At 39.0% G+C, this 24,574-nt stretch overlaps 1 protein-coding gene across 1 annotated transcript in view; it reads right to left on the bottom strand.

The window, feature by feature from the left end:
• gfra4b (GDNF family receptor alpha 4b) overlaps positions 1 to 24,574 on the bottom strand; it is a 96,574-nt gene that overhangs the window by 12,401 nt on the left and 59,599 nt on the right. The window contains exons 2-5 of the mRNA XM_056250286.1: positions 14,812 to 15,087; positions 9,515 to 9,595; positions 4,300 to 4,645; positions 3,194 to 3,303 (exon numbers count right to left, since the gene is read on the bottom strand). Of these exons, the coding sequence (XP_056106261.1) occupies positions 3,194 to 3,303; positions 4,300 to 4,645; positions 9,515 to 9,595; positions 14,812 to 15,087 (813 nt within the window). The remainder of the gene's footprint in view (positions 1 to 3,193; positions 3,304 to 4,299; positions 4,646 to 9,514; positions 9,596 to 14,811; positions 15,088 to 24,574) is intronic.

Genomic DNA, 24,574 nt, shown 5'->3' with positions numbered 1-24,574 from the left:
GGGAGACACCCGCTTATAACTCGTTTCCTCCGTGGCACTTTGAGGCTGAGGCCAGCAGTTCGTACGAGGGTGCCGACTTGGGATCTGGCCATTGTATTAGAAGGTCTTTCCCTAGCTCCTTTTGAACCTATCGAAGAAGTTCCCGAGAAGTTTCTCACTTTTAAGACTATCTTTTTACTTGCTATCTCTTCACTAAAAAGAATCGGAGATTTGCAGGCTCTGTCGGTTTCACCCTCGTGCCTGGAATTTGCACCTGGCATGGTTAAAGCTTTTCTGCATCCTAGACCAGGTTACGTTCCTAAGGTCCCTACTAATATCGTTAGACCTACGGTTCTGCAGGCTTTCTGTCCTCCTCCATTTATGTCATCGGACCAGGAGAAACTTAATTCACTCTGCCCTGTTAGGGCATTAGACGCTTATGTCCACAGAGCTGCCCTGTGGAGGAAATCAGAACAACTTTTTGTATGTTTCGGGCCACCCAGGAAAGGGTGTCCTGCGTCTAAACAGAGAATGAGCAAGTGGGTGGTCGAGGCTATCTCACTTGCTTATGAGTCGGCTGGCCAGCCTTCACCTTTGGTTGTCCGAGCTCACTCTACCAGGAGTATGGCTGCTTCTAAAGCTCTTTTGTCGGGGGTTTCCCTGAGTGATGTTTGTGATGCGGCTGGATGGTCTTCACCGCATACTTTTATTAAGTTCTATGACCTAGACTTAAGCTCTACCCCTGGGGCACAGGTGCTCTCGTCCTCTGTGCGCTAGTCTCACATGACGGTCATTTGGTCCTATGGCGACGTGGGTATTCGCGTTCCCGCAGCGTTTGACGCAGCTCGAAGTTCCCTTGAAAGGGAACGTCTCGGTTACGTATGTAACCCTAGTTCCCTGATAGGGAACGAGACGCTGCGTCGCTCCGCCATACTCCCGGCACTCCCGTTAGCGCTTCCTTCAAGCCTATCAGAAGCTAATGCGCTTGTGTTTTTGGGGTGCTTTATAGTTTCCTGGTCGATGACGTCACCCGCCTATGACGTTTCATCTCTCCATTGGGCTGATTCCATACGTGCTTCATGACGCACAACGCAGGGGCGTTCCCGCAGCGTTTGACGCAGCGTCTCGTTCCCTATCAGGGAACTAGGGTTACATACGTAACCGAGACGTTTGCTTGCCATCTTAAAGGGATAGTTCACCCAAAAATGAAAATTAGCCCATGATTTACTCACCCTGAAGCCATCATAGGTGAATAAAGAGTAACACTTGACGATGTATGACGTAGGAGTAGCGTAAGCTTTGACGCCTCTCGCGGTTCAAACAGGGCTGGGCAACCGCGTTCATTATTACGTTGTGAGTCAAGTTCAAGGGTTACTCTTTTGGCTTAAGTCGACTTGCGTGTGGCTGTCTGCTGGAAGCTAGTTATTTTAGTCGATAAAGTTTTAAATATGGATATTTTTTCTTACACAAACGCATCGCTTCACTTCAGAAGGCGTTTATTAACCCCCGCAGAGCCGTTTCGAGCGATTGTATCACGGTTGGATAAGCTTTGATGGAAAAAATATATCCATTGACTCCCATTCTAATACTTGGAAGAGCCAGGATATTTTTTAATATAACTCTGATTGTATTCGTCTGAAAGAAAAAATGTCATATACACCTAGGATGGCTTCAGGGTGAGTAAATCATCGGCTATTTTTCATTTTTGGGTGAACTATCCCTTTAATTTACCAGACCTTAAAGGACAACTCCGGTGCAAAATGAACCTCGGGTGTAATAACACATTGGTACAGACTAAATCGTTCCCTGAGATTTGTTTTCATGATAATCGAATGTAAAGAGTTTTATCTCTAAAAACAGTTAAGCTTATAACGCTAGTATATTGGGCATCGAGTAAGCAAAAAGAGATCGCTAGTTAATACCATTAACAAGGCTCAAATTAGCCCCACACTAACACGGCAGCATAATGAGTGTCCTTACATGCAAACCGAAGCATTGAGAACTTTGTAAGTGTATAGACAGTTTAATAAGAAGATACTTTACACAGACAGTACAGTTAGCGCATACAGACAGCAGCCATCTTGGAAAACAGCCTCGATCAGTCAAACCACGAACACGGTGATACGTGAGCTGAACTGTGACTTGGAATCTCATATGGTCCGTTGTTTCCGGAAGAAAGCACTGAGCGCATAAGAGAAGCACTGAACGCAACAGAGAAAATAAAAAAATAAATATAATTTATCTTATCTTCAATATCTACACGTACTGTTCGCTCACCTTCGTGGTTCGATTGATCGAGGCTGCTTTCCAAGATGGCTGCTGTCTGTATGCGCTAACTGTACTGTCTGTGTAAAGTATCTTCTTATTAAACTGTCTATACACTTACAAAGTTCTCAATGCTTCGGTTTGCATGTAAGGACACTCATTATGCTGCCGTGTTAGTGTGGGGCTAATTTGAGCCTTGTTAATGGTATTAACTAGCGATCTCTTTTTGCTTACTCGATGCCCAATATACTAGCGTTATAAGCTTAACTGTTTTTAGAGATAAAACTCTTTATATTCGATTATCATGAAAACAAATCTCAGGGAACGATTTAGTCTGTACCAATGTGTTATTACACCCGAGGTTCATTTTGCGCCGGAGTTGTCCTTTAATATGTAGCCTTGTTAGGAGATGTATTATATCATCAGTGTATATATATATATATACTGTATATTTATATATAGGAAAATATAAATATACAGTATACATATAAAATAATATGTATTATAATAATATTTATTTTATATTTCAAAATCAAATTTCCTGTCAAAAGTATGTTTGTCGAATAAAAAGTTTTTGTTTAAAAAAGCGATTTATTTATAGGGGATTCTGTTTGCTCAATATATATATCAAATGAGCGTAAGCAGAACTTAACAAACAAAAAGGGTTTATGTAACAAAAAGCCTCATAAAAAAATATTGCTTTCAATCTGTTTTATTGGGAGGTGAAATCAATCTCTCCATGACTTTGAAAGTGCCTGGGTAGTTTTATAGTCTCTCATCACAGACACACAGGTGTCCCTGTGTATCTTTGAGCAAGGGAATAACATATTACACTCTAAATTAATTACACAAGCCTTGCTCTCTTTTAATGGACATGAAAAAGAAACGGCCACAATCACATGAACATCCTTTGCCATACTGACTTGCAGAACAATTATAGAATGCTTACCTATCAGTCCAGTGTAGGCAATAAGACATGCTGCATAGTTTGCCTGCTTGCAGCCGCTGGCAGACTGCTCTTCTGGCTGGCAGTCATACTGAAACTGGGCCAAACGAGACCTGAAGAGCAGGCACAACTGTTATTTGTATGGGCAGCAGCCAAGTAGACAGAAACATCCTAATAAGTGTGTCAGCCATACTGACATACTCATGAAGACGATCACCAACATGGTCTCAATCTGCTTCTACACTGGATTCACTTCACAATACATTTTAAATTAAACTGGACATCAAATGCCATCCCAAAACAGAAACAAATTCTTTTCACGTACAAAGTAAAAACATTATGGGCAGCATTTTCCCCCACTTTTAGACTTGATATTTTGATTTTTCATAATTCACAATTTACAGCAAGTGTCCACTTTTATTTCCATGACACTGCCAGTGACCTGTGACCAACCAGTTGATTTAAATGCCAACATCATGACCACGACTTTGATAAATATAGTCATCATCATAATCATTGCGTGCAGCATTTCTTGACATTATTCACTAAGGCATCTGAGTCAGTTAATCTGTTATTGGAAGAGAAAAAATGCTACCTTACAACCAAATATTATTTTTCAAAGCTGAACTGTTTAGATCCTCTCTTTAATACCAATGAATCATCAACAGATGGTTTTATTTCTATTATTTACAGTGATATACTGAAAAGCAATGCCTGTAACACTGCTGCTATTTGAGGATCCAGAATAATATGTCATTAATATGCCAATAAAGTATTGATGAAGGGATTGAATCTGACTTCCTCTAACTTGCACTGCTCATTACTTAATGCAAAATGATGGGGTTTTATCTGGCACGGTTTTGCAGCCTTACTTCTAAAACATTCTCATAGCTTTAATTTGTCTGTCCAATGGCCATTTATACAGATATGGATTACGAGGAATGTGAAGAAAAGCTCTTTTCTTATCGGCAGTAATATGTGAGTACTCTCTTTTCTCTAGACGCCTATAGAAAAGCCAAGGCTTCCTTTGCCCTGAGAAAAGAATGTGAGTTTTTTAATCCTGCTGCCCCTGTCCAAGCCCAAAGAGAGGAGAGGCCTCCGAAACTGACCTGCAAACATAGTCGGCCTTACAGATCCTCATCTGGGAGAGGCAGCTGGGTTTATCTTCTCCCTCATAGGAGCAGCTGGGCACAATGGTCTGTCGCCGTCTCTCCGAACAGGCCATGTCACTGCAAGGGCAGAACAGCAGCTCGTGGGTGTACTCCGGAGGCACGCGGTCGAAGAACCGCCGCAAGGCCTTGTTGCACCTTGATTGGTTACACAAACCCGACTTGGTGGATGGCTTGATGCATGTTGACACATACTCCGTGCGCAGTTTCTGGCACACATCGTCGATGTTGCAAGCTTTGGCCGCATCCAGGCAGCGGTTCACTGTTGTCATACCGACCTCAGAATCTGTGGAGAATTCAAATGTTTCTCAAATTCAATCTTTAGGACTGACTGAAGTGATAACATCAGGTCTGTTTGGTCACACAGTGTAGATAAAATCCAGTTAGTCTCAGCCTCATTGTATCAACCAAAATTCTGATGACAAAATTGGTTTTCTGTACTGCCAGTCGAGGAGAATAAATTATTTTTGCCACATTTTTTATGACTGTGCTATGATTCATTTCAGATAGACTTGCTCCTAAGCACCAAGTAAAACGAAATGAACTTGGGTTGGTTGTTTTACGTGTCAGTCAGAGCGTCTCTACCTGTCTAAATGGGTGGTTATTGGCCAGAATATGCTGCAATGTGGACATGACTTTACGCCATCAAAGGTTCAAAAGTTTGAAGTCAAAGGCAGTGTTATAGTTAGGGCCCGCTGCAGGCATGTCCTTAATCGAAATTGGGTTCTGGTGGGGGGATTATGGGTCCCCCTTGGTTGAAATCACGTTCCAGTTATGTTGCGGAAATCAGAATGCCGAATCGTCACCACCTTTCTCCCCTCTGGCCCTGGTTGTAGTCGGGACCAGAGTCCGGGCCGAGACCTGAGTAGGTTGAGTCAGAGTTAAGAAGAAGAACGTTGAGTCCAAGGCAAGACAGAGACCTGAAGAGGGTCTGAATGATTCAGACAGTGTAGTTATGGAATCAGTCTCAAATCTGAAACAAGACTAAGGGTGCTTTCACACTTGTTTCAATTACTTGGTCTGAGTTTGATTGCTCCTCCCACTCCCTGCTACCATTAGATTGTGTTTACACGGTATATTTGGGTCCAAACCGCTGTCCATTTCTGTCATTAAAGTGGTAGCTGTTTACCCCCTGTTACTATGTAATGACAAAGCAGGAGAAGGCTAAGAGTTGCTTGCCTCACTTTTATACTTTGGTTTTGGTCCAAAAGAATCTGTACAGAATAGCTCTTGCATCTAATGTGGTGCAAATGTACTACAAATGTTCTAAAGTATGCAGGAGTCTATTTCTCCTGGAGGCAAGCAGAAATACGATTCTCTCTGCTTGCACGTCAGTCACACTTGTCAGGAATGTGAGTGAGAACACCCACAAACACACAGTTTTACATAATCATACGTCACTAAAGGCACACTATGTAATTTTTCGCCACTAGAGGTCGTTTATTCAAAACAAAGAAGTAGCTTGATGACGCCTTTGTACTCGCGGTAAATCAAGAAAAAGAGATTTAAACAAAAAGACTAACTGTGTTAAGCTGTATAACAATGATTAGTTTTCTGTCAATGAATATATCCAAATAGTTGCTCACCTGTCTAATAAAACACATAATATATTAAAGTGTCTTTGGTGTTTCCATGGTTTCTTCAAAATATAACCGGAAATCGAGGGTAACGCAGGAATGATGTCATTGATAGGCGACGCACAGACACGGCCCGTGTCCTGGTAAAAACTGCTTATTTCTCTGGATTTAAACATTCTTATACATATTTGGGATAATGTAAGTACACAAATCAACAAAAAATATAACACCACAGACCACCTTTCTGAAGCGGACTCGGAAGTTTGGAAAACTGTTCATCGAAAGTTCTAGTGTGAAAGCACTCAAAGTCCAAATGCTCCCGAGTTCATGATAAGACGAAGATCATGAAAATATGGTCTTGGAGATTAGTCCCAACTCATCGGGTCTCAAATATTATAGCACAGGTCAAAGGTTTGGCTAAATAATGTTCAGTATAGACATATGATAAGAGGATGAAAAGATTATGTGAAACTGCATGTCCATCCTGACATTTTGACTCATAAGGGACAGCATAAGTATCGCCATACAGCGGCACAGAGTGAGTGGAGATGAGCGGCCGTTTTCAATGCACAAGGTTTTGTGGGACTAAAAATGGAGAGGAGCAAATGGGGAAAGCGTCAAAACTGTGAGAAACTTTGTATTTAGATGAGAGTTGAAGAATGTGGGCTGACAGCCAATCTCTGTGAGGCTTTTTGCTGTTCAGCCTACAAACAACTAAATGGATTTGAGTCGGATACATCAAAACATCAGACTTCAATGGTTCTTTGCAGCACCTTGTTCTTCTTACCAAGACCAATTTTGGCTGGATCAGTCTTCTATTGCTATAAGGTTCTTTTGAGATTTAAAAGATGTTACATTAGGCTCTTGATGTTACATTAGGCTCATTAAATCAGTGTTTTGATTTAGGGTCTTTTTGTTTTCTATATTTCTATTTAGTTTTTACTTATTTTTATTTAGTTTCAGCAACACTGCCTAGGCTGTAAAACTGCAACTGTATTTTAGTGGTGTGTTAAAAGTAAAAAAAAAAAAAAAAAGTAATAATGGTTTCACTTTATTTTGATGGTCCCTTTAACACATTCTGTTGACCCTAAATAACGTTGCACCTACATGTCTACTAACTCTCATTAGAGTGTTAGTCGAGTATTAGTAGACTGGTAGGGTTAGTACGGTGGCCGAGAGAGCTCAACGCGCTGCAACTGAAGAAAACACATGCAAATAGAAAAAAAAACACATGCAAATAAAATAAAACGCATGCAAATAGAAAAAAAACCGCGTGCAAATAAAAAAAACACCCGCAAATTAAGAAAACATCTTCATCAGTTTCACAACACACGTGTGCTCCAAATACTCACAACACCACCAAATACAGAAACGCGCTGCAAATAACAACGGAAATGTTTCCAGGGGAACCAAATAAGTGACGAACCCGGCTGGGACGTTCTGGCATAGATATCCATAAATCTATGCGTGCTGGTGCTTACAGCTTAAAATTATACTTTATTTATTTATTTGTGCAAAACATACAGAGATTACATTTTTTTATGACATACAACTTGTATACAATGTACAAAATGTATTAACAATATGTTCAATGTCATCAGAATACAAATGAGAAAAGAACAATGAGCTGAAAACTAAAATAAATAAATAAAAAAGATAAAGAAGAAAAACATGAAGGAAAGATATTTATATCTACATCAGTTACACTGTACAAATTGTTTCATGTTATTACATTTTCATAAAAGAAAAGTTTCGTAAGAAATGTTAGGTAATGTAGGGTCCAAAATTTTAAAGTTGAGACACACAGATATATAATGCATATTTTAAAAGCTTTTTTGTAAACTAAAAATAAAAATGTATTTGCATCCGTTATGTGAACAGCATTATATTTCTGTCGTAAGACCAGGTGATGGACACCGTGCTGCGTTGTCATGGGAACATCCCAGGTGAAAATAATGAGGAAATTACGTTGTCTTTCGTCGCTCCTTCATCAAGTGTGTTCCACGTGGCTATAATGGCACACTAGAGCCCTGCTCACTCCACAGTCCCACTTTAAGGGCTCTGCAATCTGCCCTTCGAAGGGAGTATGGGGAAGCTCATGAGCAATAAGCACGTCCCAGCCGGGTTCGTCACTTATTTGGTTCCCCTGGAAACATTTCCGTTGTGGTCTGTGTTATTTGCAGCGCGTTTTCTGTATTTGGAGGACACGTGTGTTGTGAAACTGATGAAGATGTTTTTTTTTTAATTTGCAGGGGTTTTTTTCTATTTGCACGCGTGTTTTTCTATTTGCATGTGTTTTTTTCTATTTGCATGCATTTTTTTCTATTTGCACGCGTTTTATTCTATTTGCATGTGTTTGCTTCAGATGCAGCGCGTTGAGCGGTCTCGGCCACCGTAGGTTAGGGTTAGAATAAGTTGAATACTGTTACTTATAGTCAGTAGAATGTCTGTTGGAGGAGCATCACGATAAAGAGTTAGCAGATATTAAGCGGACAGTCTACTAATACTCTACTGAGAGTTAGTTGACATGTAGTTGCAAAGTTACTTATAGTCAACAGAATGTTCAAAATGAACCATCAAAATAAAGTGTTACCGTAATATTTTGAGAATAGAACTGACTGTAAAAACATTGCGAGAATTCTGTTTTGAGAATAAAATGTTCGAAATTATGAGAATGAAGATTAGAATATGAAGCATTCGCAGTATTCTCATATTGTCATTATGACTTGTCTTATAATACTAAGATTACTTTTTATAATTATGCGTATTTGTCCTGCTGTCCGATGGGGAGGAAATGCAGGGGTAATGTAAGAGGTTCGAACAACTCAAATAAGCAGACTACTCTGAGGCACAACTCATTACGACCAAAGGAAATGCCTTTTGAAGTGAAAGGAGATGAAACAAATTAAAAGGAATGCAGTGAAAACGTCTTTCCAAGAAATCATTTTAGCATTTTAACATACAGTATTTCATTGCGATTAATAATCACAGAAGAGCCAAGAATGTCTGTCCACATAATTCAGATAAAAGCTTTGTTGATTCTTACAGAGATGAACGATCCAGTCCAGACACAAAGCTTCAACAAACAAACTGAGACTCTATGACTAATTTTCACAGGACAGCTGAGCAACAACAAGGGTATAACTAAAGGAGATGACAGTGAAAACAAGTTTCAGAGCAAGTTTTCACAACGACTGAGACTCGCCCACACGGAGACACATTTACACTGCTACACATGCTACTAAGATGTTCTGGGAACCATGACATTTGAAGTGAAGATTATTGTAGGGTCCCTGTGTGTTAGTGTAGACACATACATTGAAATGAAATGTTTGAAATATTCAAGCATTGGCTACGATTACATGCACTGCAATACGTTTTTCTCCCTTCACATGTACGTCAAGGTTTTACAAACATAGTTTCTTTGACATTCTTTTTCACAAACACACATTCTTTTTCATTAAAGAGCATTTTCATATTTTAGTATATCTTTGTTATATAAGTTTTGCATTACTAAAGCGTTATTTTAAAAGCCAGGTTGTGCAGTAGATTGGCATATTGTATTAAATTGATCTTACCTGCGGTGATGGAGGCCAGACGGACAAAGTCATAGCCTTTCTGCACTGCTTCATATGGATAGTTCTCTACCAGGTTAAGCCCTGCAAGAACAAACATCTTGTTTCAGAAATGAAATCCTTTATTAAATTTTTTATAGAGAACAATATATTTGATGGGATCCTGTGGAGTCCAGCAATACTGTAAGTCTAGGTGTTTTTAATCAAAAACAGGCATAATGAAGTTTTCTTTACAATGTCATAACCAGGTGTGACGTGATAGCTGATGTTGTTAGTACTATCCCATAATTTACCAATACACCACAGCTTTGACAGTCATTCAAAAGTTGCTGTGTATTCTGACAAATCTAAAGCTTTCTATAACCAATATATACACTTGAAATACTTCATTATATCACAGTAGATGTTTTGTCTGTGCCTGATTTTTAAAGAGCTCTTAAAAGTGTGAAATGGGTTTATATTTTTACCATCTACATACCAGTGAGATTTCACTCTGGGCTAGACGTGGCAAGAAATGCATCAAGAAACCAGTCAACCGACAAAATGTCCTGTTGCGGAACATGCGGTTGCTTAGGATATCAACTTCGATTAAATTTTTAAGAGATTCTATCGCTTGATGCTTTATTGTGTTGTGCCTGGCTAGGACATTGTGTTTAATTTACATTTTCCATTCTGTCGTTGACAGCTTTAAGAATTCAACATGTAAATGACTGCTGCATACCAGTGTAGTTCACACTTCATCAGGGCAGGTCAAGTTACTCAATACTGAATGTGTGTTGTTATGCAGTCATACTTCATATGTTAATTTGTTCATGCTTGCGATGTCTGTACCATGACAATTTCTGAGTTTTATGTTTTTGAAGCTTTGTTTCAATAAACAGATGGGGATAGGATTAGGGTTAGGTTATACACTTATCCTATTATGCCTTCTAGACTGTGTGATTATTACAAATCACGCTGTATGACATGTATCTAATAAACTTGGGTACAACATGTATGTAGACTGTAAGATGATGACAACTATTGAATTGTAGGCTACGGCACAAGTTAATATAGAAGAATAAAACGTCGTCAGCGTGGCAATTGGTGAAATGAGTTGCAATGCGCTGAGAAAAAAAAGGAGGAAGTGAAAGAGGAGAATATGGACGCGGTCATGGCTTGGGAAAAGAGGCCAACTTGGCATGCCAATTTTGCAAATGGAGCTTGAGGTAAGTGGTTTTATATTTTAGTGCCATGTCGCGTTGATCAATATGCCATTTCATGTTTTATTTTATTGGCTAATCAGTAGCAGTAACACTGTGAGATGGTTGGTTACATTATTGGTTGCAAGACCGTGACAACAGCCGTCTTTGAACCTCTCTAATGTACGACTTAGGACCATCGTTTAGAAGCCAGGACTGAAATCGCCATGATTGGTCATCTTTCATCTGGGACAGCCTAAAATCATACAATGTGTTCCGGGCATGAATAAAATTAAAGCATTAAATTGACCAAAAGTGACAGTAAAAACTTTTACATTGTTTCAAAAGATTTCTATTATTTATTTATTTTAAATACTGTTCTTTTTAACTTTCCAATCATCAAAGAATCCTGAAAAAATGCATAATGTACAAATGTACACTCACCTGAAGGATTATTAGGAACACCATACTGTGTTTGACCCCCTTTCGCCTTCAGAACTGCCTTAATTCTACGTGGCATTGATTCAACAAGGTGCTGAAAGCATTCTTTAGAAATGTTGGCCCATATTGATAGGATAGCATCTTGCAGTTGATGGAGATTTGTGGGATGCACATCCAGGGCACGAAGCTCCCGTTCCACTACATCCCAAAGATGCTCTATTGGGTTGAGATCTGGTGACTGTGGGGGCCATTTTAGTACAGTGAACTCATTGTCATGTTCAAGAAACCAATTTGAAATGATTCGAGCTTTGTGACATGGTGCATTATCCTGCTGGAAGTAGCCATCAGAGGATGGGTACATGGTGGCCATAAAGGGATGGACATGGTCAGAAATAATGCTCAGGTAGGCCGTGGCATTTAAACGATGCCCAATTGGCACTAAGGGGCCTAAAGTGTGCCAAGAAAACATCCCCCACACCATTACACCACCACCACCAGCCTACACAGTGGTAACAAGGCATGATGGATCCATGTTCTCATTCTGTTTACGCCAAATTCTGACTCTGCCATCTGAATGTCTCAACAGAAATCGAGACTCATCAGACCAGGCAACATTTTTCCAGTCTTCAACTGTCCAATTTTGATGAGCTCTTGCAAATTATAGCCTCTTTTTCCGATTTGTAGTGGAGATGAGTGATACCTGGTGGGGTCGTCTGCTGTTGTAGCCCATCCGCCTCAAGGTTGTGCGTGTTGTGGCTTCACGAATGCTTTGCTGCATACCTCGGTTGCAACGAGTGGTTATTTCAGTCAAAGTTGCTCTTCTATCAGCTTGAATCAGTCGGCCCATTCTCCTCTGACCTCTAGCATCAACAAGGTATTTTCGCCCACAGGACTGCCGCATACTCGATGTTTTTCCCTTTTCACACCATTCTTTGTCAACCCTAGAAATGGTTGTGCGTGAAAATACTAGGGATGGCTGACGCGAAACAGTTGTTCCGAAGCTTTGCGAGATCCCGAAGCGCAGATGATTCGAAACACTGATCCGAAGCGTGATTCAAAACACCCACGTCACGTGACTACGGCTAAATGAAGCTTCTGAGTGTTTCATCAGGTGGAGTGCTCCGCCGAGTCAGGGTTTGATTGACAGGTCGGTCGGGAAAGATCACACTATCACACACAGTATAAAAGTGAAGTCAACGCATTTTCACATCGTGGGTTTTTGTGAAAGGAGTTTGGGTTTGAGGTAGCGGATTTTTGGTGATATAGTGACATTTATAGTGCGATTTGTTTAGTTATATTTAGGCTTCCATTTAAATTTACACATTGACTGAGAGACAGAGTACATATAGTGACACATTAATAGATGCATAGATAGGAACATATATATATAGACAGATAGATTATTAGATACATGGATTAATAGATAGATACATATAATATATAGATAGATAGATAGATAGATAGATAGATAGATAGATAGATAGATAGATAGATAGATAGATAGATAGATAGATAGATAGATAGATAGATAGATAGATAGATAGATAGATAGATAGATAGATAGATAGATAGATAGATAGATAGATATATTATTAGATATATTATTAGATATATACATAGATTAATAGATAGATGCATATAATAGATTTTCATTTTCATTCAGAGCCACAAATGTCAACATCAGGCCCATCATCATCAACACCAGTAGAAACACAGGACAGTTTATGGGAACATTTTGATAATCACATCCGTGAAACCCAGATGATACACAATGCTACAGCTGATGCCACAGTGGAAGTGAAAAAAATACCTCAACGATGCGTTTTTGCCCAGAACTCATGATCCCCTAACTTACTGGAAAGAGAGAGCAGTAATCTTTCCTCATTTGTATGTCCTTGCTAAAAAAATATCTTTGCATGCCAACAACAAGTGTCCCTTGTGAGAGGATTTTTTCAAAGGCTGGAGAAATTATCTGTAAAAAAAGAAGTAGGCTGAGTCCTTCGACAGCAGAGAGATTTATATTTTTGAATAAAAATCTATAAGAAAGTGAGACATTGTGGCTTTGTCACGGTGTGGGTTTTGTGTTTTGTTCCTTGTTCTTGTCTGTCATGTGATTCCCTGTTTGTCATGTTATCCTGCCATGTGTCTTGTCTTTTGTCATGTTGTTGCTCAGTGTCCACAGGTGTTCCTCGTCTATGTCTATTAGTCTCCCCAGGTGTCTCTTATTAACCACGCCCCCTTGTTATCTTGTTTAGCTTGTTTGTCTGTGTATTTAAACCCCTGTGTTTCAGTTGTTGGCTGTCGGTTGTTGTTTAATGTTACTACTGTCTTGTTCTGAGTTCCCTGGATTTCCTGTTTGTTTCTGTTTAATTAAATGTGCTTGCGATTGGATTCACTCTCTGTTACGCGGCAGCAAGGATGAAACAGAGAATATCCAATCGCAAGCACATTTAATTAAACAGAAACAAACAGGAAATCCAGGGAACTCAGAACAAGACAGTAGTAACATTAAACAACAACCGACAGCCAACAACTGAAACACAGGGGTTTAAATACACAGACAAACAAGCTAAACAAGATAACAAGGGGGCGTGGTTAATAAGAGACACCTGGGGAGACTAATAGACATAGACGAGGAACACCTGTGGACACTGAGCAACAACATGACAAAAGACAAGACACATGGCAGGATAACATGACAAACAGGGAATCACATGACAGACAAGAACAAGGAACAAAACACAAAACCCACACCGTGACAGGCTTGATTTCTTTTATTCATTTTTCATGACCAAAATAACATTATGCAATGTGAAGAGACTACAGGTTACAAGCTTCATATATTAGAAACATACATAAAAAAAAAAAAATAAAAAAAAAAAAAAAAAGTTTTTTATTTGGCTCGTTGTATTAAAAATCAAAGTTGTTTCAGATCAACACCTGCAAGTGACCACTAGGTGTCACCGTGGAGACGGGTGTCGGATTGATTCGAAGCCTCGAAACAATATGGCACGTTTGCTTCAACTGTTTCATTGCTTCACGAAGCCTCGATCTGCCCATCACTAGAAAATACCAGTAACTGAGCAGATTGTGAAATACTCAGACCGGCCCATCTGGCACCAACAACCATGCCACGCTCAAAATTGCTTAAATCACCTTTCTTTTCCATTCTGACATTCAGTTTGGAGTTCAGGGGATTGTCTTGACCAGGACCACACCCCTAAATGCATTGAAGCAACTGCCATGTGATTGGTTGATTATATAATTGCATTAATGAGAAATTGAACAGGTGTTCCTAATAATCCTTTAGGTGAGTGTATAAAAAGATATTAAGCAGCACAACCATTTTCAACATTGATAATAACAAGAAATGTTTCTTGAGCAGCAAATCAGCATATTAGAATGATTTCTGATTAATCATGTGACATTGAAGACTAGAGTAATGATGATGAAAACTCAATTTTACCATCACAGGAATAAATTACATTTTAAAACATATTCCAATAGAAAACAGTTATTTTAAATTGTAAAAATCTAACACAATATTACTGTTTTTAATGCATAAAAAAATAAACCTTAGTGAGACACTTCCTTTAAACTTTTTCCGAAATAGTTTACTTTCTCAAGGGTGGCCTCAAGACATTTAAAAACGAAGAAAGGCATTGTTGTGTTACTCACCATGCATTCCAGATTGGTGGAGACTCCAATATATGCTGAGACAGTTTTTCTCTCTCTTCATGCCTCGTTTGCACTGGCAGCCGTGCAGAGGGCTGGACAACAGCGCAGAGACAGCATTTGCACACTGACTGCGGGCCCCAGGGCCGAGTTTCATGCTGCCGTTCCCGGCAACGCATTGGCGAAGGGTCCGAAGGCGCGGGCTGCAGGTCTCATCACTCGAACAGGTGTCTCCCGCTATAAGACAGTCTCTCCCCGCAGAAAGCAGTACCTGCCAAGCTAAAGGATATGGGCTAAATTTAATAAGGAAGGGATCTGGTTTTGCCAAATGTGGTTTACTATATGTATAGTGTACTTTACTGATATCATTAGGAGAGCAAACAACCAACATTGAAATATCCATCTTCTCAAGTTTAAGTGGCTGGTAAGTGGTACTGCAGCATCATAAACAGTGGCCAACAGACAAAAACATCTCCATTTCCACACAAAACGCCTATCAAATAACCATCAGGTTTCACTGGCTACCCTCAAACACCTGCACTTCATTAGATACAATCACATCCCATCTGCCCAGTGGCGTAACGAGCCAACACCGGGCCCTTATGCAGGATTATCAAGGCGGGCCCCCTACAACACGTGATGACGCATTGTCCACGAGTAGGCTTTTGCATGCAATACGCAAGGAACTGTTTACACCTGGCCACTTCATGCTTTTACTGTGATCGTATAGCTATCCGATCGTGAAAAGACCAGGTGTAAATTCCCTTCGAAACGCATTCGAGACGGATTTGAATCCGGTCGCTCAAACCACTTCAGGAGGTGGTCTGGGCCGCATTCCAGACGACACTGGACAAGTGTAAATGCATCTGGTTGTTGAAACCACATATGTCAATTTTACTCCTCTAAAAATGCTAAAAAAATAAACGTGTGAGAGCGTGTTATAGGCTATATGTCATAGTCAGATATGACGACGCTTCTGCAACAACACGCATCACCGCAGATGAGCATCTATTCATCAAGCCAACGCACAAACTATCGCAAATCAAAGTGAAAGTAAGTCGCAGACGCTCGCTTAACACACAATCATCTTCATTAAAAGTAAAGAAACGAAATGATCTTACCAGCACTGTTGCCGCTCTCTCTAATTGCGGTCTTCGATTTAGAAATTTTAGCTGATGATCAATAAAATGCAGCTTATCTGTTGCTTTCGGTGACGTGAACTCTATTAAATCTGCATATAGCGCGGAAATTGAAGATCGGATTTATATTATATCTTATATTGCAAAAACACATTTATGTGACCAGCTGTAAATGGAATCGTTTTGATAAATCAGTAGCTATCCGATCTGAGAAAACGCATGAAGTGGCGCGCGCGTGTAACGTTAAATAGCCGACCCGGGATTCCCCAGTCCCAGCTCAAAACAAATTACACCAAAATCCATGATTGTTCGTTTCACACATGTATTTAATGATCTGTAAAATATGTTGTTGTCATTATTTATTTAAAACAAAATCGTGATAAAGTAAAATGCGATCAAACTAAAAGTAGTAATATGCGATAGGGGGCCCCGGCTGTCAATCAATATCTTCCAGTCAAGCGGGCCCCTGATTGGTCCGGGCCCGTAAGCAACCGCGTACCCTGCTTACCGATAGTTACGCCACTGCATCTGCCGTTCAAATGTAATTATTCACTTTTACTAAACACAGCCTGCTGATCCGGGTCTGTACATTTATATGTATGCTTTTGTTTACTTATGTAAACCCTTTGTAAATTGTATATTTACTTGAATTGTATATTGACATGTATACGCTGTATTTGTTAAATGAATAAACTGTCTGGATTGAGAAGTATAACTTTGATACAGCACAAAATAGTCAGTTGGGAAAATGTCTGACAAACGTGATTGTGATACATTTGGGACATAAATATTCAAAATCTTTTGAATTAAAATATTATTCAAATTTAGGAACGCATGGTAGACATTTTAGCCAATTACCTACATCTATCTTGCATGAGAAAACACATTTGCTTTTATTGTATTCATCATATATTACTTGGGGAAATCAAAATGACTTTGCAATTTGAGGTCAGTAACATGATAAGCTTCTAATACCGGAGATGTAACTTGGCATTGCTTAAAGAGTCAGAATGAATGCATTTAAATAAAAGAATAGATGTGACACATTTCCTGGAATGACATACAGACATACATAAAACATACTTCAGGTTGCAACACCATCTGTTAATCCCCTGACTAAATTCAATGAGAAAAGTGCTCTGAACTAAATTCAAACAAAATGAGAAAATACATTATTTCAACATCTAACAGATTTATGCATGTGCTAGTGTTTTGGACTAATGACAACGTCAAATAAGAAGTAAAACAACAACTACATTTTTGGATCGAAAAGCAAATTAACAGCTCACTGTTGAAAAGCATCATTGCATGTCTTTGACATGGCTTTTCATCCATCTGTGTGCTTGTCTGTGATAGCCTGATGTTTTTCAGCCTCAGTCGGGAATAGCAGAACCTGTGGGCTGGTATTTTGTTCCCAAAAAACTCAAAGGCTCTCTGACAGATGCAACCATATGCAGAGAGTTTTGTGGAGGCAGGGAAGGCAATGTATCATGACTACAGACATGAGAATAAATCAACATGACAGCAGGCAAAATGAGACTTTCTATATCTTATTAGAGCATTGTTCAACATTAGTGCCTGAGCTGGATTAGGGAGGGAATAGTCTTTAAAAAAAAAAAACCAACCCAGCCACAGTTTGATCAAACCAAACACAACGAGACAATTCATTGCTTCAATTAAACAATCCTTTCCTCTCCTTCCACCAGGCTAGGACGCATATTAATGAGGGACGCTACTTTCTTAACTTTAGTTCCTGATGCATGTGTAATTTATTCCTTTTCTTTGTTTATTCGAGATTTACATTAACGACTGGAAAATGTGGCCATGAGGGAGACATGTTTGAACTAATTCATATGGGAGTGAAGTAAAAAGCTTGTTTGTTGGCCCTTGAGACTGGCTTCTGTAATGTGTGATGATCATTTCCGCTCTAATGACTAGAACTGTACGCCGTGATGAATGTCATATTTTTTCCTCATTACACAAAAATCTGACACTCATGAAGATCAAGTTTAGTATAGTTACAAGCGCAGTGTGTGTGTAAGGCTATATAACTGTTTATGGTTCTTCTTCAAATGACGCAGTTTCTTTGAGATACACTGTAAAATCTTGTGGTGATCAAAACACTCCAGGGCCCAGTTTATGACCGGGCCCTTCTCTTTCTGAAACAGTGGACAAAAGTTTGCTACATTTTGTTTGGATCTTGGTGGACTAACACAAACAAACTGTCCAACGCCATCAGATAAAGATGTTAGGAAAACAGCCAGACACCATGAGAGCAAGAAGAAGACCTCTGGTGCCAAGCCCGGGAAGGACAGGACTTGGTCCACATGCAGTTTATGCCCTTCACCCATCTAGAACTAATTCCTAAGGTTTAGGCCATAAGATACGACCACGTTCTGAGCCTCCAGTATGGGAGGAAAGAGACATTAACAAACATTACGTTCTGAGTCTTTGTTCAGCGAGACTGTCTCAACTACAGCACGTCTTGAGTCTCCATGCCAGGGAGACAGAAGCAAATTGAACAAGTTTCGAGTGTCTGGCCCAGAGAGGCAGAAGACAAACAGACATTTGCAACAAGGTTAAGCTCAGGAGAGCAAATCTTTACTTCAAGGTTCATTCATCTGCGTGTTCCAGATTGTTAAGGACCATCTGCACCTACTTCAGGGCAAGGACAAAGAATCTTTCGTTTGTTTGTTTGGTGCATATAATCAGGTTCTTCACCTTATTAGTTTCAGAGGAACAGCAGTTTATCTTTCCATAAGATAAAATAATCACTTGTATTTTATGCATCTTATGCACTTTATTCATTTATCATTCATGGTATTCAGTTGTGTTAAGTTATTCTCGTGTATCTTTTGGTAATATATCTATATATTACCAAAATAATATATATATACACTCACCGGCCACTTTATTAGGTACCCCATGCTAGTAACGGGTTGGACCCCCTTTTGCCTTCAGAACTGCCTCAATTCTTCGTGGCATAGATTCAACAAGGTGCTGGAAGCATTCCTCAGGGAGTTTGGTCCATATTGACATGATGGCATCACACAGTTGCCGCAGATTTGTCGGCTGCACATCCATGATGCGAATCTCCCGTTCCACCACATCCCAAAGATGCTCTATTGGGTTGAGATCTGGTGACTGTGGAGGCCATTTTAGTACAGTGAACTCATTGTCATGTTCAAGAAACCAATTTGAAATGATTAGAGCTTTGTGACATGGTGGAAGTAGCCATCAGAGGATGGGTACATGGTGGCCATAAAGGGATGGACATGGTCAGAAACAATGCTCAGGTAGGCCGTGGCATTTAAACGATGCCCAATTGGCACTAAGGGGCCTAAAGTGTGCCAGGAAAACATCCCCCACACCATTACACCACCACCACCAGCCTGCACAGTGGTAACAAGGCATGATGGTTCCATGTTCTCATTCTGTTTACACCAAATTCTGACTCTAACATCTGAATGTCTCAACAGAAATCGAGACTCATCAGACCAGGCAACATTTTTCCAGTCTTCAACTGTTCAATTTTGGTGAGCTCTTGCAAATTGTAGCCTCTTTTTCCTATTTGTAGTGGAGATGAGTGGTACCCGGTGGAGTCTTCTGCTGTTGTAGCCCATCCGCCTCAAGGTTGTGCGTGTTGTGGCTTCACAAATGCTTTGCTGCATACCTCGGTTGTAACGAGTGGTTATTTCAGTCACTGTTGCCCTTCTATCAGCTCGAACCAGTCTGGCCATTCTCCTCTGACCTCTGGCATCAACAAGGCATTTCCGCCCACAGAACTGCCGCTCACTGGATGTTTTTTCTTTTTCGGACCATTCTCTGTAAACCCTAGAGATGGTTGTGCGTGAAAATCCCAGTAGATTAGCAGTTTCTGAAATACTCAGACCAGCCCTTCTGGCACCAACAATCATGCCACGTTCAAAGTCACTCAAATCAACTTTCTTCCCCATACTGATGCTCGGTTTGAACTGCAGGAGATTGTCTTGACCATGTCTACATGCCTAAATGCACTGAGTTGCCGCCATGTGATTGGCTGCTTAGAAATTAAGTGTTAACGAGCAGTTGGACAGGTGTACCTAATAAAGTGGCCGGTGAGTGTATATATATATTATTTGGGGGTCATCTGATGTACTCTTAAAAACACAACTTAAGTGACTTGTGATCCAAAATGTGTTAAGCGATACAACAATACAATCCATTACTCCACCACACAGAGTCATATTTTGTCATATTCTGATTATGCATACATCATATACACATTCTAAACTGATTACCATAATCTGAGTAAGATCGTTATTCTGGTTAAAAAAAATGATATATATAGGAACTGCTTAACATGCAGACTGTATTCATGTTTTTTTTTTGTAGTTTTATTAATATTTTGAATTAGCTTTTATTTTTATATTTTTAGTTTTCATGTTAATTTAATAAATAAAAAAAAATTTCAGTTTAAGTTTTAGATTAGATTTAGTTTGTATTTATTTCAGTTAATCATGTTAGTGTATCAAATTTCAGATTCAGTTCATTGCCAAGGCAACATGGCAACATTCAATTTTTTCAATGTTTCATTTAGTTTAAGTTTTTCAACTAATATTTATTTTATTTTAATTCAGCTTTATTTCAATTAACAGAAATCTTTTAGTTAACAATAATTACCCTGATTTGTAAAAAAGAAAAAGAAAAAAAGGAATGTTTGTTATATTTACACATACAAATGAAAGTAGCTCTACGTGAATTGCTGATGCATGATTACTGCATCAGCAATTAATAAAGAGTCTGTCAGATTAATTGATTAAGTAATATGAATTGCTATTAATTAATCAATTAATCTGACAGACTCTTTATTAATTGCTGATGCAGTAATCATTAATGAATGGTTTAGATCTTCATGAGTCATACATTAACTCAAAATTATCTGTGCATTAGTTAAGCATGAATTAATGTACATTAGTGCACCCATTGTAAAGTTAAGTAAAAATTAAGTGGGAGCACTTGAATTACAATAGTAACACACAAGCAGAAGTTCAGTCTCACCGCTGTCACAGTTCCAACTCATTTTTGTGCAGAAGAAGGAATATGAGTGATGATCAACAACAAAGAAAGCTGCACATTTCTGATTTGAAACATCCCTATACAGAGCTGCTGGCAACACCGCTTAACTTATTTTGAACCTGAAATACTTCAAGACCCTATGTGTTCGAATAAATAAATAAAGAAAAACAATTTCAACAAAGATGTTTTCTGAAGAAACTAATATGTTGTGTGTATTATTGAATAAAAGCTATGTTTCACTCAATATTCGTCCTTCACACTCATGCAGTCCTGCAGGCCATGCAGTATTTCCAATATGTTCTCCGCCTGTCGGGTTCCAGTGAATGCCTATTCATGCAATCTCTTTTCAGATGCTTAGGTAGGCGAGTGGAGAGAGATGTGTGAAGGTGAAAATATGACGTTAGCTGCAAAGTCATAACATATAATGCAATAATACTATTCGTTAGCTAACGTGACATTTTGTCTTGAAATGAATGTCGAATTTTTGAATGCTGACAGTGACAGTATTGAACATTCCCTACTCAAGTGTAAATACAGACAAATGTGAATAAAAGTAGTTTATATGACTCCAAGTCCAAGTCTCCTGAAGATGATTTTACTGCTGATTTTTAGTATTTTGAAAATCTTGCTCTCTGGCAAAGTTCAATGATTTGAGAGCCTTGCCATGAGGGCAAGATTTTCAAAATACTAAAAATCAGCAGTAAAATCATCTTCAGAAGACTTGGACTTGGAGTCATATAAACCACTTTTATGGTGCTTTTGCCTTATAAGTCAGGACTTAACCAGGACCTTGTGTACCTTTTAATTTATCGTGTAATTCACAATGACAATGTCATATTAGTGTTAAAACATGCTAGAAGCCTAACACCACTGCAACCACAAAACCTTCACATTTAACTATAAAATACAAAGCCATTACAAGGTTTAGAGTTAGGTACAGATAGGTAATTCAGCCAATCAAAAACACCCATCAAGTTCTACAGTCACTTCTCTTTTAGCTCATAATTGTCATTCATGGCACATCAAAGCCTGTGGGCTTTCAACCAGCAAATCATAGCTTTTTCCTTCTGTATTTTTGTACACATGCACACACACACACACACTAACAAACACACAATCTCTTTTAAGCAGCTGGTGCCCTGTCCATTGTGAAAAGTGAGAGGCAAAATTGCACAGCAGGAGTTCTATTGATCTAAAAATGATAACCTGTTGTTCGAGAGACCCCTAAGTGGGCCTGTTATTGTAAAGATGAATGGCACAATTCTACAGTCTGTGTCCACCTCAATCCTGATAATTATTGTTCCAAATCCACATGGGCTCATTGACCAATATCTGATCCAATCCGACAAGGGAGTTATTGATCAAGTCTGATTTCAAAGTTAGCACATAAATCCGACTCAAAGTTTTAAAAAACTATAACATTCACTATTTTCACTTACTCAAATGACTTCCAATCATCTTGGAAATCATCTTGCACCAATGTTTACAGCAGGCAACTAAAACACAGCTCTAGCCGTCATGTCCGATGACTCTTTTGACCTGGTTCTTTTTAATGAGTCAGTTTCACAAAAACATCACTTTTGAATCAGAAACGCTCAGAGCTGTTACTGAGTTCGCATAACTGACTCACACTGAACATGAGGCATTTATGAGTCCAATTCAGAGTTGCCAGCTATCACGCATTTGATGTGAGACACACATAGTCATGCTCTCACACCAAATAAAAAGACAACAAAAAAATAAATCACTATGATTCAGCAAGTGATTGGTCTAACACAGACATTCTCGATTGGACTGGTCTAAACCAGAAAATATCTTTCCATAAAAGTTAGCTTTCTGCCGTACTGGAGAGAATGAGACGAAAGTGTTTTTGGAAGAGGCCACAAATCAACTACATTAGGAAAAGTGCAGGACCCAAGCTCTCCTAAACATGAGAGTTCTTTACCAGAGGTCATACATGCAGTGTTATTGTGGTCAGGTGCTGACAGAGATTGATGCACTTGAGAGATGAGAACTGCTATGTTCTCTTTATTCTGTACGTTACGCATTCAAATTTATGTGCATATATCCATTTCACAAAACCATTTGTCATAAGAAGCATGTCAAGCAGACACCGTAACAATGAGTGCAATAATTTAGAATATCCATTTTCATTAAATATTTGTTCTATAATCTAATGCTTTTTAATTATCTTGCTGTTTAAAACTTTGGACAAACAAGATGTAGGTTTCTATTATAAAACATATATATTTTTTGTTACACAATGTAGAGCATCCAAAAATACATTTAGTATTTGCTTTTCAATTAATTCACTGGTAAGAAATTTGACTGTTTGGAAAAGATCTGCCAGGCAATACATTTCATCCACCACATGCCAAATAGCCACATGTGATTTATTCAGCCCATGTGATCAAAATCTCACTTCAGCCTAGTATATAAAGTTTGCAACCCTTGTCTAACTAGAAATGAACGGTTACTGTTACTGTTGTGTAATGTGTATATAAAAAAAAAAAATTAAGACTTCCTGCCATTGACAAATTTAATTACCAGTCTATGCATATTTACAACATAGTTTTGTAAAAAAAATAGTATTCCTTTAAAAAAAAAACTAATAATGGTATGCTAAAAGTCACAACCATATTGTTTAGCATACACAGTCCAATTGTAAGATTGAATCAACTGTAGGGTAAAAAATTTAACTTTTTTGCTCTGTAATTCATGTTAACTCCTTCCCCGCGATTAATGGAATTTTCCGTCATTTATGAAAACAGCGCTTTCCTGCCATTGACAGAAATTCCCGGCGAACCATGTTTTCACTGTTTTATGGTAGGCGGCGCTGTTATGCATCTTCTGAAAGAATAGAGAATCTCCGGGTCAAAACATTGACGAAAAAAGAAGCAGAAACAAGCGATAAAAGCATTGCTTATCCACAGGTAAAGATAACCTGATCATCAAACATTCAACAGCATATAAATCAAAACTGCCTAACATTACCAAATGAATGTCGATCCAGGATGAGGCATAGGACTGCGCTGCTTTGGGGGTGTTGATGGACTCTATCTACTCCATCTATGTTTTGATCATCGTTCTGAATCCGATCCAGACGTATTCTTTGACAAAAATGTGATTTTCTCAGCTTTTTGTTCAAAATGTTGTAACCCTATTGTAAGTACATGTAGTTGCTTAATATTACTCAGTACTTAAATATATAATTACACTGTAACAATGACACCTTCAAACAAAGTGTAACCGAGTTAATGGGCTATATGCACGCATAACTTCCGCGTTTGATGCAAGGATGCTCTTACGTTTCCGGTTGGGGAGATTTAAAGCGGAGGAAAACCGAGGAAAACGGGATTATGGCAGTGTAACGGTTACCAGCTGGAGTGCCCTTGAGAGCCACCAGAGGGGACTCCACATCAGACTCTCACGTTCACTCACAGACTACATTTCCCATAACTCACTGCCCGGACTCATCACTGATCACAATCACCTGTACCTCATTCTCTGATTGCATTCACCTGTGTGTCATCATCCTGTTAGTCTCAGTCCATATATACCATGCTCAT

The sequence above is a fragment of the Rhinichthys klamathensis genome, unplaced genomic scaffold (assembly GCF_029890125.1).
Source record: "Rhinichthys klamathensis goyatoka isolate OS25496 unplaced genomic scaffold, OSU_Roscu_1.1 h1tg000068l_1, whole genome shotgun sequence".
Classification (NCBI taxonomy): domain Eukaryota; kingdom Metazoa; phylum Chordata; class Actinopteri; order Cypriniformes; family Leuciscidae; genus Rhinichthys; species Rhinichthys klamathensis.
Note: the sequence above shows the minus strand (reverse complement) of the source record. Positions and strands in the feature narration are given on the sequence as shown.